Below are 17,840 nucleotides of genomic sequence, written 5' to 3'. Positions count from 1 at the left end.
ACAGATATATTTGGCGAAATCTAGGCTATAATAATAAAAAAAAATTGAATTCCTGTATCAAAATTAATTTGTACAATTATTTTTCTCATCTACACCAAAATAATGATTACAATATGGTCAGTTTTGTTATAACCTATACACAGAAACCCAAAACTTGTACCAAAATCTGCCTTTATATTAGTAAAATTACTTTCCACAATCTAAAGCTTTATTTCAGTTTTTCAAATTCCTTTTCCATGTTATTAATACATTAAGATACATTTATTATTATTTAACTTCATCTTTCATAATTTTCATTTCTTTTTTAATGTTTAATAATACATTGTTTGCTAGAAAACTATTTTGAAAAGAAGGCAGAGTTTCCTATTCAAAGATTAATGAACACTTTGTAAACTTTAATTAGTATTGTAACAGTACCTATAATCTCATAATAAATCCTAACATAATGTTAAAGTGTTCAATGTCTTTAGAAATACCCTCTTTGCCAGAGACCAAGATTACTAGGAAAGGATCTGCCATAATTTACCTCCAGATAATTCTCCGTCCACAGTATGCTTTCTATTGTTAATGTTAAACAGTAGGCAACATCCACAATTTTTTTTTACTGTGGTAGCAAAGGAGTTAAAACCAAATATTACTACATTTTCTCTAACATATTGTGAGCTATTACTGTGATTTTTCAAAAATGTTATGAGCTTGATACCTGTCACCCTTTCTTAATAACTATCAGGAAGTAATTTTGTTTTTAAATCAGAAATGTGGGATGTAAGACAGACTTTAGTATTTTTAGCTATCTGTTGTAGAAAACAGTGAGAATTTAAAGTTCATGAATCTGATTTTTAAATTTTATTGTTACAGGGATTTAAATATAACCTTCCAAATGTTATTTCTCAATGGATATTTTTATAATAGAAGTTTTAAAGAAATAACTCAAATTTGGAGAAATAACACCATACTAAGATATTTAGTGATACGGTTATTAGGAAAGGTCATAAAATAAATATTTACTGTTGGAATATTAAACTCCATGAGCTTTTGCTCATAGAACACATGCCAATTTTAGTATTACATGTATATAATATGTATCTGATAGATATTCGTTAAGATGAATAGTGTGTATCTGCCATTTTGATAAGATTCTTACACTTAATAAGATTCTTACATTGGTGTACATATTGAGTTATGAAAGACTATTTTAGACTTCCCCAGGTTAAGGTTTAATGTTTTATTGAAAATTAAACAAATTAAGTGTGAACAGTTAGGCTATTTTGTTTTAAAGAGTGTATAGTTACATAACTTAAAATTAGTATAAATGATTTACAATTTAAATGTTTTAATTATTTTAATTGAAATATAGTTGATGTACAATATTATGTTAGTAATGTTTTCATTTTTTAAAATATTGATTACAGTACATTTTCTACTATGACTGGAAATAAAAGTTAAATGTCAAAATATAATGTTAGTACTTACCATTTTTTAAAGCCTTCTTAAAAGTTTTTACCTGTCTAATCTTCCTTCTTTGCCTTTGTGATACTTGTTATACAGAATATGCGTGCATGGGAAAAATTTTTTTCTCTTTACAGATTTTAAAGTTCTTAATGATGTTAGAAATTTTTCAGTGGAGAAGAAATAATTTTATTTTTAGTTCTAGAAAGTAAATCATGACCTCTGAATTCTTTGAGTTAATTTATTATATCAATTGTTTTTTCCCCTTAGAAATTTTATTTTGTAGGATCCGTTCTCTACACTTGTGACACGTGTTTGATTTGGGTTGATTTCCACGGTTTCCTGGTTTAGACATATTTTTTAATCAATCACAAAAGATAGAGGGACTATTTAGTCAAAATATAGGGACATATTATTATTTACAATTCTGATACTAATACAAGTTTCCTAATTTTGATCTTAAAAATTACTCTAACTCTTACTTATTTCTTTCTCAGGATGTCATGAGGATGCTAAGATAAGCAAAAGATGAAATATATTAAAAAATTAAAACACCATGTATTAAAGCTATTCATTGCTTTATGTGCTCTAATGTCATGTTAATTATTTCATATGTTACTGTGTACATGCTTCTGAAGTGTGTGCAGGCATTCAGCCTCTAGCTTTGTTCTTTGCAGTGTACCTGAAATGTGCATTTACCCCAATTGAACTGCTCACCCCGTCATGTGGTCCATATCTGTGTAACGAGAGATACATAGATGTGTATGGCTACTGTATATTTGTTAGCAAGCGGAATGTTCATTACTAATATAAATTAGGAATTACAGTGTATTTAATATCCCAATAACTATTATTCATAGCAGAGTGTTAATTTTAAATGATTTTTCATGTATTATAGTACTGCCAGATCTGTCGAAAGGGAGACAATGAAGAACTGCTCCTACTTTGTGATGGCTGTGACAAAGGCTGTCACACGTACTGCCATAGACCCAAGATTACAACCATACCAGATGGGGACTGGTTTTGTCCAGCTTGTATTGCCAAAGTAAGACTGATCTAAAACTAATTTTTTTAATTGAAGTATAGTTGATTTACAATACTGTGTTAGTACCAGGCATACAACAAAATGATGCAGTTATATGAATTTTTTCAGATTATTTTCCTTATAGGTTTTTTACAAGATACTGAATATAGTTCCCTGTACTATACAATAAGGCCTTGTTGCTTATCTGTTTTGCATATAGTAGTGTGTATCTGTTAATCCCATTCCCCACCTCTTTCCTCTTTGGTAACCATAAGTTTGTTTTCTGTGTCTGTGAGTCTGTTTCTATTTTGTATATAGATTCATTTGTATTATTTTTAGGATGCCGCATATAAATGATATTATTTAATATTTGTCTTTCTTTGTCAGATTTACTTCACTTAGTATGATATCCTCTAGGTCTATCCATGTTGTTGCAAATGGCAGTATTTCATTCTTTTTTTTATGGCTGAGTAATAGTCCATTGTGCCTATATACCACATCTTCTTAAACCAATCATCTGTTGATGGGCACCTGGGTCCTTGCTATTGTTAATAGTGCTCCTATGAACATTGGGGTGCATGTATCTTTTTGAATTAAGAGTTTTCAACTTTTCCATATATGTGGCCAGGAGTGAGATTGCTGGATCACATAATAGCTCTATTTTTAATCTTTTAAGGAACATTCATTCTGTTTTCCATAGTGGCTACACCAATTTACATTCTCACCAACAGTGTAGGAGGGTTCCCTTTTCTCCACACTCTCTCCAGCATTCATTATGTGTAGATTTTTTGATGATATCCATTCTGACTGGTGTGAGAATTGTAATTTTGATTTGCATTTCTTTAATAATTAGCAATGTTGAGGATCTTGTCATGTGTCTCTTGGCCATCTGGATGTCTTCTTTGGAGAAATGTCTATTTATTTAGAACTTCTGCCCATGTTTTGATTGGGTTGTTTGTTTTTTTGATATTGAGTTGTGTGAGCTGTTTGTATATTTTGGATAGTAACCCCTTGTCAGTTGCATTGTTTGCAAATATGTCTTCCTATTCCATAGGTTCTTTTCATTTTATTGATGGTTTTCCTTGCTGTGCAAAAGCTTTTTAGTTTAATTAAGTCCCATTTGTTTATTTTTGCTTTTATTTCCTTTGCTCTGGGAGACTGATCTAAGAAAATATTGCTATGATTTATGTTCAAGAACATTTTGCCCATGTTCTCTTCTAGTAGTTTTGTGGTATTACATCTTTTATTTAGGCCTTTAAACCATTTTGAGTTTATTTTTTTATATGGTGTGAAGGAGTGTTCTAATTTCATTGTTTCACATGTAGCTATTCAACACTACTTGCTGAAGAAACTCTCTTTTCTACATTGTATATTTTTTGCCTCCTTTGTTGTTGACTAATTGATCACAGGTGTGTGGGTTTACTTCTGGTTACTCTGTTATGTTCCATTGATCTATGTGTTTATTTTTGTTAAAATACCATGCTGCTTTGATTACTGTAGCTTTATAGTATTTTCTGAAGTCTGGAGTATGCCTCCAGCTTAGTTCTTTTTCCTCAGTATTGCTTTGGTAATTCTGGGTCTTAAGTGGTTCTATATAAATTTTAGTATTATTTTAGTAGTAGTAGTATTTAAAACTTTTTAATTGCCAGATTAAAATGAAAAGTCTCATGGAAATTTTTTGAGATATAATTCATATACCATAAGATTCTTCTTAAAGTGTACAATTCAGTGGTTTTTTGATATGTCCACAAAGTTGTATAACCATCACCACTGGCAATTTTCAGAACATCTTCATGGGTCCAAAAAAGTTTCCTTATCCCCAGTAGCATTCACTCCCCATTTCCCATCTCCTCTCTCAGCCTTTGGCAACTGTTGATCTCCTTCCTATCTTTATGGACTTGCCTATTCTGGTCATAACATATATCAAATCATACAATATGTTTCCTTTTATATCTTTGAATCATGCAGTATGTGCCCTTTTCCTTTCACTTAGCACAGTATTTTCAAGGTTCATCTATGCTCTAGTGCTTCATCTTTAAAGTCAAATGATATTCCCATTATATGGACAGACTACATTTTGTTTATCTGTTCAGTTGATAGGCATTTGGATTGTCTCTACATTTTGGCTCTTATGAGTAATGCTGCTGTGAACAGTCATACGCAAGTTTTTGTATGAATATATGTTTTCACTTTTTTGGTTATATACCTAGGAGTAGAACTGCTAGGTCATATGGTAATAACTATATGTATTTTAAGTCACTTTCCAGTCACATTTAAAGTGGAAACCTGTGAACTCTCATACCAATTGATTAAGGAGAAGCCATAGGATAAAATAGAAAGAAATGAATTTTAGAGTTATAAAGTAAGGAGTAAGAAGTGTGAAAGGGTCAGAATGTACTGAAGGCCAGACTCTTTGTTAGATCTTTTCTATCTCAGTCACTCCCTTCCATGTTTAGTCTTGATCTAATCATTACCAGTAAATACCACCTCTTCATAAACTCAGTTCCAAACATCCATCTATCTACTGACTTCTTTCTTTCCAGTTCAGTCCCTTTAGCACTCCAACTCCAGTAATTCTTTAATCTCACCAGGAACTTCAGTTCATTTATCTTAAGACCTTTTTCACTGTCCTCCTCCCACTTCATGTCCTCTCTTTCCTCCTATAATCATTGCATCTACCCTTAGCTCTTTTGCCCCTCTCTCACCTGGTAAACCCATCATTCTGGTTAATCCAACTCTCTGACTTCTCCAGCATCTAATTTGTATCTGAATGGGGTTGGAGAAAACACTCAGGCATTTAAATTCAAGGTGGAAAGGCGGCCTTTAATGATGTCTGATGATTTACTGTCATCTCTGTCCTTGTTCTCAGCTGATGATTTTACTCGCATTTCACTGTGAAAATGGATGCCATCAGAAGAAACTATCAAAAATCTACCTCGACATCTACCATCCTTCCTGTATCTGGGCTCACATACTCTACCATCCCTCCTGTTGCCATGGACTGCTTGTGCCCCTAAGTCAGTTACCCTACTTGTACCTCTCACCTCCTTAGGAGAATGGCTCCAACAGTTCTGTCTTCTCCTGCATCATCATTTTCTCCTTCTCCACCAGATTTTTTCTCATCAGCCTACTAAGATGCTACTATTTCTCCCATCTTGTAAAAACTAAACAAAAAGCTTCTTCTGGCCTTACTCCTTCCTTGATCCATTTCCCCCATTTCTCTCCTTCCCTTTACAGAAAAACTCCTGGAAAGTTTTCTGTTCTGATTCTCTCCAGTTTCTCTCCTCTGATTCACTCTTAAACTCACTCGAGTCATATTTTCACCTCCACAGGTTCTCCAAAATTGCTCTTATCATACTCACAAATGACCTCCACATTGCTCGATCCAGTGATCAGTGCTTAGAGTTCATCTAACCCATCAGTTACATTTGACAGAGTGGAACTTTCCCTCCTCCTAGAAATCCTGTTTTCACTTGGCTTCTAGGATACCATACTCCAGCTGGTTTTCATTCTGCCATTGCTCCTTTTTAGTCTCTTTTGCTTGTTTTTCTCACCTCCCACATTTATAAACATTGGAAGCTTTCTTAGCTTCAGGGTTGTATCTGTAAAATAGAATAGTATTCTCTTTGCTGGGATTTTTGAGAATCAAATCTGGTCATGTGTTTGAAAGTTTTTATAACTTTAAAGTTCTGTGATATGTTTATAGAAATACTTTATTATATTTTAGACTATATTTTACAGACTAGCAGAGTACCTACATGGCAGCATATTCACTAATAATTGCTTTTTTATTTCTCATTACTTCATCAGTTTTTCATAGTTTAATGTAATTTAATAATAATCTTCACTGGTTGTACATAAATTATCTTTTAGCTTTATAACTGTCAAGTTATAGAAAGTTTCTCTAATACTTTAAGAATTACTAAGAAATCAGTGTTTTAAGTCTTGGGGGTATCATCTGATAGGGTGTAGGAGGCTTTCTTTTGCCCTGTAAATTTACTTAAATTAGAATTCTGGCTGTCGTTTAAGGAATGGACTAGAAGATGTGAGATCTATTATCATCCAAGCCCTTCCATGTAAATGCAGCTTTATAAGCTTTTGCTTTTTTTGTTTTTTTAAATGTGGTAGATTAGATATTGTGTTTCTTATAAACATTTGATTTTGATATAAAAAGATTTTTAAAGTTAAGATTTTAAAAATATCTTTCTAGTAATTCAGTTATTTCCAAATATTTATACTACACATCTTGCTCTCAAATGACTATTTTTGCATACATCATTGTGACTATTTACTCTGTGTATATGTGTGTGTGTGCCTGCCAATAAATGTACATGCACTATATATATAAAAGATATATACAAGATACACACACACACACACACACACACACATATACACTCAATCTCACATACAGGATCACAGAATCAAAAAGACTTGTGTGTTTATATATCTACACATATTTATACACACTTATACACACACAGGCATGTGCACACACACACACACACACACACACACACACAAGAAATTTTAAATTCCAGTGCCTACAAAGGCCAGATAACACAAAAGAGTTGGGACTATGGCAAACAGGAAAGTCACATCATGCCTCCATTTAAATGTGACAGTCATCACTCAACTCCAGCCAGTTGTCACGAAGACATGTGGGCCCAAGTGTTTCAGGATCTACCAACATTTCAAGATTATGGATTTTTATGTATATGCTCCCAAATGTTAAATGTTGACAACAAATTCAGAATTTTTACAAGCATTATATGAGCCAAAAACAACACATTCTGTGGGCTGTTTACAGCCTGTGAGCCACGAGTTCACAACTTCTGATATATAAATAAACAAACATAACAGAAATGGGCTCTTGTATGTGTAATCTGATATGTTCTGCTTAAGACATACTGAAGTTCCCTGTTTGAACTTGGCTCTAATAAGATTGAAAGGGTGGGGAAGCAGGGGATTCTTTGTCCAAGAATAAAGTAATGAGATAACAGAGTAACTGTATAAAAGCTTGCTTTTAAAAATATGTGTATGTGCAAGATCAAATGAGGTACACTGATAAACGTCATTTATGAAAAAAATAGAAAGGTTTTATTGTCTTTTTGAAACATCACAAAAGTCTTTTATTTCTGGAAAGTCTTTTATTTCATGAAATATTTCATGTTTTCTTGTGAGTATTAATGTGTTAGAAAATGACCCCAAATAGTATTTTAGTTCAAAGAGCAACTAGAAATTTTGGCCTATTATTCATGAAATTTTGTTCTTCTTCGGTGACACAATTATGCAGTCTAACTTAATTTAATCTTCATTAAATGGACTTTTTCCTCATTAATTAAGCATTCTCTTTTCCTGTTTTATGATTTCAGAGTGCTAAAAGCTCCGTGTAATATGGAAACTCAAAATAATCAGATTTTAGTAAATAAAAATTAATAAACTAAGTGGAGAAGAGACTTAGTAAAATATTGTAATTATTCCAGTTAGTGACAAGGAGTAGTGATTTTTGATACGGTATGGAGAAGGTGTTAGATTTATGGTTTGTCTTATTATTTTAGTCAATTAAAATGCCTCTTTAACTATACTTTTAACCTGCCAACAGAGAATCAAATAATTTTAATTGCTTGATTAAGAGTAATTAAAAAAATAATGCTAGAAGGGTTCATGAAATCCTCAAGGAAATTGATATGAAATATTCCAAAGAAGTGCTTTTCAGCCAAATTCATTTCAAGAATGCAGCCAGCTTAAAATTACGGCTAGATTGATATCTGACTCTAAGTCTTAAGGCTAAGATTTCTTAATAGTCTGGGTAAGAGAGGAAATAATTTTCTAAAAGAGGATAAACACTATTCTTGAAAATTAAAACAAAAATCTTATGTTACCAGTGTCATTGCACTGATCTTCTTCTATGATCCATTTTATATATTATACTATTATAACATTTAACTCTCAAAATACAGATTTATTTCCCTATTTTTAAATTGGGGCTGGGAGAGAAGGGAGCTTATTGTTACACCAGTGTGCTACTTGCAAGTTGTAGCTGGATTACATAAGGCCACAATGAGATTTTTTTTTTTTTCCCATGTAATTTTAGAGCTAGAATGACCTTACCAATTGTGTGGCTTATCTTTCTTATTTTACAGATGAGAAAATAGTGCCTCACAGATATTTTTATAAAAAGTTCCATAGCTAGTTACTGACAGAGCCACAGCTGGAATTCATATTCTTTGATTCCAGTGGAATCTTTTATACTGTTTCTTTATTGTTTTCCTCAAAACCAGGCTTTTTTTCCTCTTCCTTCACCTCTGCTTTGTTCACACCTGGTAACTACAAGTTTGTGGAACTCTATTCATATAGGAAATGCTTTTTTTTTTTTCAATCTTGAAAAAATACCGATTTCTAGTAGATTTGATAACTTACAAAGGAGTTTTTCTCTATTTGACACTTCATGAGTTACTTCTCATGTTTTGGCCTAACTTTTTAATTATCTCTTCAACTTTCTTGTAAATAAGATCTATATTTTTGTTTATATTCACCTCTGTTCTTAATTATAGTGTGCTCCAAAATATACTACTTCTGTATCTTTAAACTCATTCAGTTAGTGACCTAGACTAAAGAAATAACTGCTGATAAGTTGTGTAGTACCAAAGATGGATTACCCCAAAAGCAGCATCTTCAAGTTTTAAGAATCCCTGAGATAAAATTTTCATTCTTTGTTAGATTTTTGCCTTATATTATGGGAGAACAAATTTATAGACCTCTCTGGAAAATAATAAAATTATCAACCTTCTAGATCAGAGATAATATTCTTTTTGTTTGTCCTCTCAGACTTTCATAATGTAAAGTAATAAAAGGTCTGTAGACAGTTATTTTTCTTATACGTCATCTCCTTTTTTTTTATAATTAAAGGCAAGTGGTCAAACTCTAAAAATCAAAAAACTTCATGTCAAAGGAAAAAAGGCTGAGTCAAAAAAAGGCAAGAAAGTAACTTTAACAGGGGATACTGAAGATGAAGACTCTGCATCTACAAGCAGTTCACTAAAAAGAGGAATCAAAGACCTGAAAAAAAGGAAAATGGAGGAGAACACTTCTATTAACTTGTCAAAACAAGAAAGTTTTACTTCTGTTAAGAAACCTAAAAGAGATGACTCCAAGGACGTCGCTCTTTGCAGGTATTATATTAGTTTTCATGTACTATATATTTATAACATCCCATTTAATTTGTTCAGAAACTTTCTCCCTTACTAAAGGTGGCTTTTTGACAGTTTCTATAAATAGGAAATGTGGAGTCTATAGTACAAGTAAAGATATTCTTTTATCTTTTTAAACAAGTTAATTTACATTTTGTACTTGAAAGATTAAGAAAGCTAAATTTTTAATAAAAATGGATTATTCTCAAGCGCAGATACTGATTTCAAACATTCTTTTCTTTAGTATGATCCTTACTGAAATGGAAACTCACGAGGATGCATGGCCTTTTCTACTTCCTGTAAACTTGAAACTTGTTCCTGGTTATAAGAAAGTTATTAAAAAGCCTATGGACTTTTCCACAATTAGAGAGAAATTAAGTAGTGGACAGTAAGTAAATCATTTCAGTTCAGTATTTATTGAATGTTTGATACATTCTGGGTACTATTCTGGGTACTTTTCTACATTAATTAACAGCAAAGACATAGCCCTGCCTTTTGAGAGTGGGTGTGTATATTTGGATAGAGTGGTATAGTGTGTAAGACAAGTCAGTTAGAATTATTTAAATAACTAAAAAGCAATGTGATAAAGGTCTTTGATGTTGGAAGGGCACCAAACTAGCCTGGGAGGTAAGGAAAAGTACCAAGGAAGCCTCCCAAAGTAAGTAACATGTAGCCTAGAGCTTGCATTGTACATCAGTGGAATAGTGACACTATCTCATGTGGATTTAATAAAAATTAACTGTGATATCAGATTATTACAAGTAGAGATAGAAATCATTGGAAATTTTAAGTATTAAAAGCTTTATTGGGTGGGTGGATATCGCTCAAGTGCTAGAGCACATGGCTAGCATGCACAAGCTCCTGGGTTCAATCCCCAGTACCTCCTCTAAAAATAAGTAAATAAACCTAAGTACCCCCCCAAAAATAAATAAATAAAATAAATTTTTTTAAAAAGCTTCATTGTGAGTTGTTAGAGAATACTAAAAATGCATTTATTAAATGTGGAAGAAAATTATTGTTTGCGCCTCTCAACTGTATTCTCTTTGTGATCCCATCCAAAGAGTAAAGTGACTTCTGGCCACAGTTAATGGTCTTTGTTAGATCACCTCAAACTTCTGCCAGAGAGTAGCAGCTGTTAGTGGCATTATGCTGGTTCTGGACACTGGACACTTGTTCTGGACATTTTGAAGCCACAGTAATGAGGCTGTTCACTTACAAAACAAGCCCACCCAAAGGCGTTCCACATGTGAGTGGCCAGGAGCTGTGCATCTCCGTTCACCATTCTCCCTGCTCCTTTTGTCCCCACAAACTGGTTTAGTGTAATGTAACCTGTGCCCATCACTTCAAGCAAAATCATAAAAAAACATGGAGGAAGAAGGAACTTTACATTGAAAAAAACCTACAAAATATGTGTAATTACATTATTATTGTTATTATTATCATATTCTTCCTGGATATTCTTCTGGTGAAAATCATTGTGATCCATAATTTACATTCAGTTTATAGGAGTTGAGTAGAACTTAACTCATACTGGTCAGTGTCTGTCTTATATGTATCAAATGATTTACAAGATTGACCAAAGGACTAGTTTATTTCTCTGGAGGCTGAAATGTCACTCTTTTACAGCATTATGTCTTTTCTGTTTTTTGGTTTTGTTTTGTTTTGTTAAATTTCCAAAGGGACCTGCCCAAATTCAGAAAACATTAAACCATTAAAACTATTGGCTCTAATATGATGCAAATAGCAAAAACACCTGTCTATGTATGAACTGGTTCTTTTGCTTTTTCTATCAAAATAATCAGATGTTTAGGTGGGTAGCACAAGGGACTTTACAAGCAGCATGACCAGGACAAAGACTTATGCAGAAGACCTTGCCAGTATTTAAGTTAATTCCTGACTTTAACTTCCATAATTCTTCAATTCCTAGATAGAAGATAAACTTCAACCTCAAAATAAACAAGCTTACACAGTAACACAAAATTCCCAAAAGATCTTCAAAATCAAAGCTGTTTTGAGAATGGGCCTGGTGAATGTAGGAGGTCACAACAGAGGCAGTTCTTTATAATCCTATTTGTGATGCCAGCTGTGTGGGGGTAAAATTCAGAGAATTCAGGCTCCTTGGACTTCAAGTTGTTTTATTAAACCCAAGTTAATGAGTTGGAACCAAAACTCCTGAACAAAATTTTTAAACTAAAAACGTAGAGAACAGAGAGGAGGAAGTGCCTACTTTAATGTCTTTCTGGGTTCCATCAGCTGTCCCTCCTTCCATAAAAGAAGGGCACAGATGTGGGTGTTGTACTTATTTCAGCTAGAATCTCACCTCGAATTCTCTCCTGGATTTGTCTCCCTAGCATTAATCATTAACCTTTTCTTGTAGTAAGAACAGTCTAAAGAAAGAAATATTTCTCAAAGTAACTTTAAAATATTTTATAAAAATTATTCCACACATGTTATATGATGGCATTTATGTGACGTGTCCAGAATAGGTAAATATAGAGAGACAGAAAGACAGATTGGCATTTGCCAAGGGCTGGGGACAAAGAGGAATGGAGGGGTAAGTGCTTAATAGATAAAGGGTTTCCTTTTGGGGTAAAGACAGTGTTTTGGAACTAGGTAGCACAATGTTGTAAGTGTGCTAAATGTCTTAATTATCTACCTTAAATGGTTAATTTGATATTATGTGAATTTCACCTTTATTTAAAAAATAATTCCCAGAAGAATAGGAAAATGGATGAGGTTACCTAGGGCTGACAACTCTGTGAGCTCATTTCAGATGAAGAAGTTTTATTTCTTTTACCATTGCACATATTAAAAAGAAAGAAGTGAAAAGACTGTACAAGGTATTTCATCAAAGAAGTAATTCCCTTTTGCCAGGTCTCAGAGCTTCAGTGTGTGCTTCATAGGTGTTTCTCCTGAGTAAATTATTTTAGTATCCAACTTACCCTAAATTAGCATTAATTTAAATTTGAATTTCTGAAAGCCCGTTTCCAAAATGTATTGATTTGGCTTGAGTTGGCTGGTAATGCAGCACTCCTTTCTTACTAACATAGGCCGATTTATGCACCTTTCACTTCTCTGTGTTCTTACACAGAAAGAGAACTGGGATTATCCCACCAAAAAGAGCACTGAGATCACAGTGCACCCACTGAGAGGCAGTTCCTCTTAATGTTATCTGAGGTAAAGAGGTAGCACATGCTTTTTATTTGCTTGTTTAGGATCATCATACTCCAGTGTTTGAGCAAAAGAGCAAATCTGAAGAGAGAAGAAGAGAAATGGGAAATGGGAAAGGTTTAACACACAGTGGCCTATCCTGAGATGTGTGTAGCAACTACAGGGCAAGTGCGATGTTTACAGTGCATAGGAAACATTTGTATAACTCCTCCTGCAGCTAAATGTGTTTGAATGTGATTAATAGGGTACTACACATGATACAGCTGGTCAGAGGAGTTAATACAGTAATCAAGTTGGGCGAGACCTGTAACAGAATTGTGATGCAGGTCAATCAGGGAATTGGATGTAAGGAAAATGCTAGTTAGTTAAAAAAATATATATTTTGATCTTAAGAGAAATCTGTTTTCCATTTAACCTGTCTTGAAATTCTGTATGCTCAGAACACATGCAATGTTTAAATGTCTCATTTATAAGAGGATATAATATGTTTTGTATCCATTTAAATGCAGTTATCTTACTCTTTTTCTTTTCCCTTTCAGTTTTACATTTTATTTTATCTTTTATTACTTCTTCATTTGTTTGCAAAATGAAACTACCCTACAAAAGCAGCCTCTAATCATGTGTTTTCTTCCAGGTATCCGAACCTTGAAACTTTTGCTCTAGATGTCAGACTTGTTTTTGACAACTGTGAAACATTTAATGAAGATGATTCTGATATAGGCAGAGCTGGCCACAGTATGAGGAAGTATTTTGAAAAAAAGTGGACAGATACTTTCAAAGTGAGCTGAAGTTACAATAATCTCTCTCTTTTTCCTTTTAAACAAGGACAAATGAGACCAGCAATGTGAACTGTATTTACATGAATGTGCAAGGCACATGCATAGTGACTTTTTTTTTCCTTAAAATAAGTATCACGAAAAGAGAAGAGTATCAGAAGAATGATACCATTTTTTAAAGGCTTCACTCCTACAACAACCAAGGCCCTTGGTTATTGGTTTGTGTGATTTATCAGCTAATTTAGGTAGAACAGGGAAGCACACCCAAAGAATTTTCAAAGGAAAGGGTGTTATAGTGCAATAGCAATTAAAATATATCAAATCGCACTGAATATTCAACACCAGAGCTCTAATGTGGGAAATGGTTCTCCTTTCCCTCTCAATAAATATCTATTTTTCATTTTTTTACTTTGTAGTTTATTTTTTAGTGAATGTATTTAATTTTATGAATTATTTATGATTAAACCACATCCAGAATCTTCGTTTTCTGTGAAAAGGAAGAACTAGAAAATTGCTTTAAATCTTGAAAATACAACAAGGAATGTTTTAAAATGTAAAACAAAGCCAAGTTAAACTGTTTACACTGATGTGCTATAAAAGCACCAAAAATAAACTTTACTGTAGAGTTACAAGTACATTTATATAAATATATATATGTTGCTGCATCACTTGTGTAGTTAAATTGTATTTCAAGACAGTGAAGAAAAATTGACATGTATATACTGTTCATTATTGTTTATATTAAGTCTTGTTTTAAATATGTATTATGTGTATATATTGTTTGCAGACATTATCGTTTATGCCTTAGAGGGATTGTAGCGTTTGATTTTAGTCCGAAGGTAATTACAGCTGTACAGCTTGTACAGTGATTATCCTCTACCAACACTGTGGCGTCTCCTTGATCTTGGTAGTGCCTGCCTTTGAAACAGGGTGTAGGGGATAATTAGTTTTCCATTTTTCTATTTTGTTACATAATTTTAAGCCACCAGGGCCTAAATTAAAGTCTAATCATTTGTACCCATGTGGAAGAAAATTGTGACAATTTCCTACGCACACAGTATTTTTTCATAGAAACATTGCCCTCCCATTTGCCTTGCCTCAGAAATAAATTTAAAAGACATTTGTAACCACTGTGTTTTATCTACTGTGTGTTGTGGTGGCCTGTTGGAGGCAAATAGATCAGAATTTTTTTTGTACCTATGTAAGAGTACTTGAAGTTTTATTTAAAATAAAATGTTGTGGAAAAGGTAGCATTCTTTTTTTTAGGAGTGTTATTTTTCAATACTATGTGTGGCACGGATACAATAAAAGACTTTTACGAACTAATTTTTTAGTTTTTCTTAATGAACTTGGAATTTTTTTTTTCCAAAAAAAACCCAGTTGATTTAAATTTGCTTTTGACAGAATCATAAAGAAGGAGTAGCAGACTGTGGGTCAAAGAACACTGGGCTGGGTAGAGGAAGATGGTTTTAAGCAATGTGCCTTTCATGAGTCTCTGAACCTCTCTGGACCATGTTTGATTGTCTATTTCCCATTTTCAATATGAAGATACTAGAATACATTTTTTAAGGACTTGTCCTGATAGGTGACTCTGTTGGTAGACATACAACCCAGTTGCCAATAAGAAAAAATGATCATGTAAATGTGTCTAATAAGTCATGAGATGCACATTCAAGCATCCATGAAAAAAGATTTGATGCCTTGCTGGGGTCTGAAGAATCATTGACGAACAAGACAGGCATTTTACAATCTCATGGAGATCTGACCCCTAGATAATGTCCTTAGAAAATGGCTTTAAACAGTGAGGAGAGAATAGAAGAGTTTTGAAGAAAATATTAAACTTCAAAATGATTCATAGCCGCAGAGTATTTTTCAAAATTCCTAGATTGTTTGTGAAGGCTTATATGAAAATCAGCTGTTATTATGTAAATATGTCAGTTTCTGTTAACCAAATATTGCAGTGATGCCTTAAGGAGTTGGTGCTCAATCAAAAATACCATGTGGAACTGGGAACAAGGTGGTGCTGTGAATAAAGTGTGTGGTTTTTGTGTTGTAGAGCTGCCAGATGCTCCGTGGGGAGTCTTCTTCATGGGGTGTTGCCTTTAGGATGGCACATGCTTACATTAATTTATATTAGATGGGATAGAAGGGCTTGATATTAACATGTCTGCTGTCTGGGAGCAAATGAGAAATAAAATACTTAAAGGTACACCAAGAACAATTTTTCAAGAGTGATAATTTTCTTCTAAAAATAAGTAAGATATCCCTGAAAAAAGAAAGCTCAGTAAATATTGGCTACTTTGGACTGGTATCTTCATTGTTGTTACTCAGCTGGAGTAGCTGTTCAAGAAGTAGTGGGCACGATCCCCAAAGTGCCACAGTCAGTCTCGGTGACAACTGTTACAATATACATGTGGATCATTTGGTATGTGAATGACCGTTGCATCCACAGTGTGGTAGGTTGGGTGTATCCTCAGTAAAGGCAGAAATACTGCTCTCCTCAAATATAAAACCATTTTCCTAACCCTCTGCTATCACACAACTACAAGTATACACAACATACTTTCATTAATATCAATTAGGTTTAACCTGAACCTCCTCCATTTTGGTCCTGATTGCTCTGTAAATGATTAAAAAAAACTGGCCTGCCTTCAAGTTTAGATTTAGATTATCACTGAAGTAGTGAACAACCAAGGATAACCAATCAATCCACTACTACTAACCCCTCCCCACAAATAATCATCAGTTTGAAATAACATCTAGAAAGTAATATATTTATTTAGTTGTTAACCATGGTGAAAATTAAACAAATGAAAATTTATCTATGGTTATACCTTGAACTCGAAAGAACTAAATTATCATAAATGCAAGGTGATCTCTCTTTATTTCAAACCCAAAATGAAATTTGATAAAAGATATTAGTTTTAATCAAAATTATGAGGGCTCTAATCTGTCTTTGGTACCTTAATGCACCTCTTCTGTGCTCCTTCTCTTTTCTATCCCCTCCACCCCCTACCCTTTCAAGAAATTTAAAATCTTGTTCATTTAGCCTCCCATCAAACATATCCTTAACAAGGAATCTGATACCAATGATTTACTCCTTTTTATAAATTGTATTTATGGGCTACCTCTCTCAAGGGTATTTGCATTTGAGAAACAAAAGAAGTTTGTGTTCTGTTCAAAGAATTTCATTCCAACAGAGGTAAGAGGTATTTTAAGAGAATCGAAATTTTCCTCCCACAGGAATATGACTCATAAAAAGTACAACACAGGGAAACTAGTTGAACCTCATCTACTAGGAATTTTGCTTCAATTAGATCTCTTAGGCCTGTTTGGGCCACAGTATAACTTTACCTTAAAAAATTTTTTTTAATCTTCAAACTACGTAAAATTGAGTTAATTCCTCTCTTCAATTCATGGCACACTCTTCACATTGTTCTTGCAAAGGCCCTCTTTTCTTTCATTTTCTTATTTTTTCCTTCAGTTCCTCTTCAGTTCCCTTCCTTCCCATATACAATCACAGTCAGATGTCTTTCCAGTCAGACTTTTATATATTTATCAACTTGTTTATCTTTAAAAATATATAGCGTGGGAAATATATATATATATATATATATATATATATACACACACACACACATTGTGTTCTAAACTCGTATCAGTTGCATTATGCTATACATCTCATTCTGTGTTTCTAATTTTGTTTCTTTTGAGTTTAAAAAATAATACATAAATCTAATTCATTAGTTTTGATTGCTACAGGTATTCCATCACAGGCATATACACATTTTACTTTCAAATTTCTCTCAGAATGACGACATAAGTTTCCTGCAACTCCTTGTCACTGTAAATAATGTACTGCAGTGAATGTTGTCATACATGTCTTCTATGGACCCACATGTGGAACCCTGCTTCCTAGATTGTCCCCAATGATTCATGCCCTTGTGTAAACCCTTCCCACCTTGTATCAGGGTTCTTCTGTGTGACCAAAATAATAGTGATGTGTGAATTCCCAGACTAGGTCATAAACACATTGCTGCTTCCGCCTTATTCTCTTGGATCACATGCTCCTGGTAAAGCCAACTTTGGTGTTGTGAGGACACTGTAGCAGCCCTACAGGACAGCAAATAGCCAACATGCAAGCCATGTGATAGTGGCATCTTAGAAGTGGATCCTTCAGCCCAAGTGAAGCAGATGACAGGCACCCCAGCACAACATCTGGACTGC

The 17,840-nt window shown here is 33.5% G+C and overlaps 1 protein-coding gene across 23 annotated transcripts in view; it reads left to right on the top strand.

The window, feature by feature from the left end:
* The window catches only part of BAZ2B (bromodomain adjacent to zinc finger domain 2B), a 290,545-nt gene extending 275,606 nt beyond the window's left edge, over positions 1-14,939 (top strand). For 22 of the 23 annotated variants that reach the window (XM_064484824.1, XM_031451501.2, XM_064484829.1 and 19 more), the window contains 4 exons: positions 2,348-2,494; positions 9,386-9,648; positions 9,911-10,054; positions 13,472-14,939. In XM_064484824.1, the coding sequence (XP_064340894.1) occupies positions 2,348-2,494; positions 9,386-9,648; positions 9,911-10,054; positions 13,472-13,625 (708 nt within the window). In that variant the 3' untranslated portion in view covers positions 13,626-14,939. Of the gene's footprint in view, positions 1-2,347; positions 2,495-9,385; positions 9,649-9,910; positions 10,055-13,471 lie in introns of those variants that run through there. The other variant, XM_031451507.2, reaches the window with a different exon arrangement.
* Positions 14,940-17,840: the final 2,901 nt, after the last annotated feature.

The sequence above is a fragment of the Camelus dromedarius genome, chromosome 4, assembly GCF_036321535.1.
Source record: "Camelus dromedarius isolate mCamDro1 chromosome 4, mCamDro1.pat, whole genome shotgun sequence".
Classification (NCBI taxonomy): Eukaryota; Metazoa; Chordata; class Mammalia; order Artiodactyla; family Camelidae; genus Camelus; species Camelus dromedarius.
This window is presented reverse-complemented; position numbering and strand designations above follow the sequence as displayed.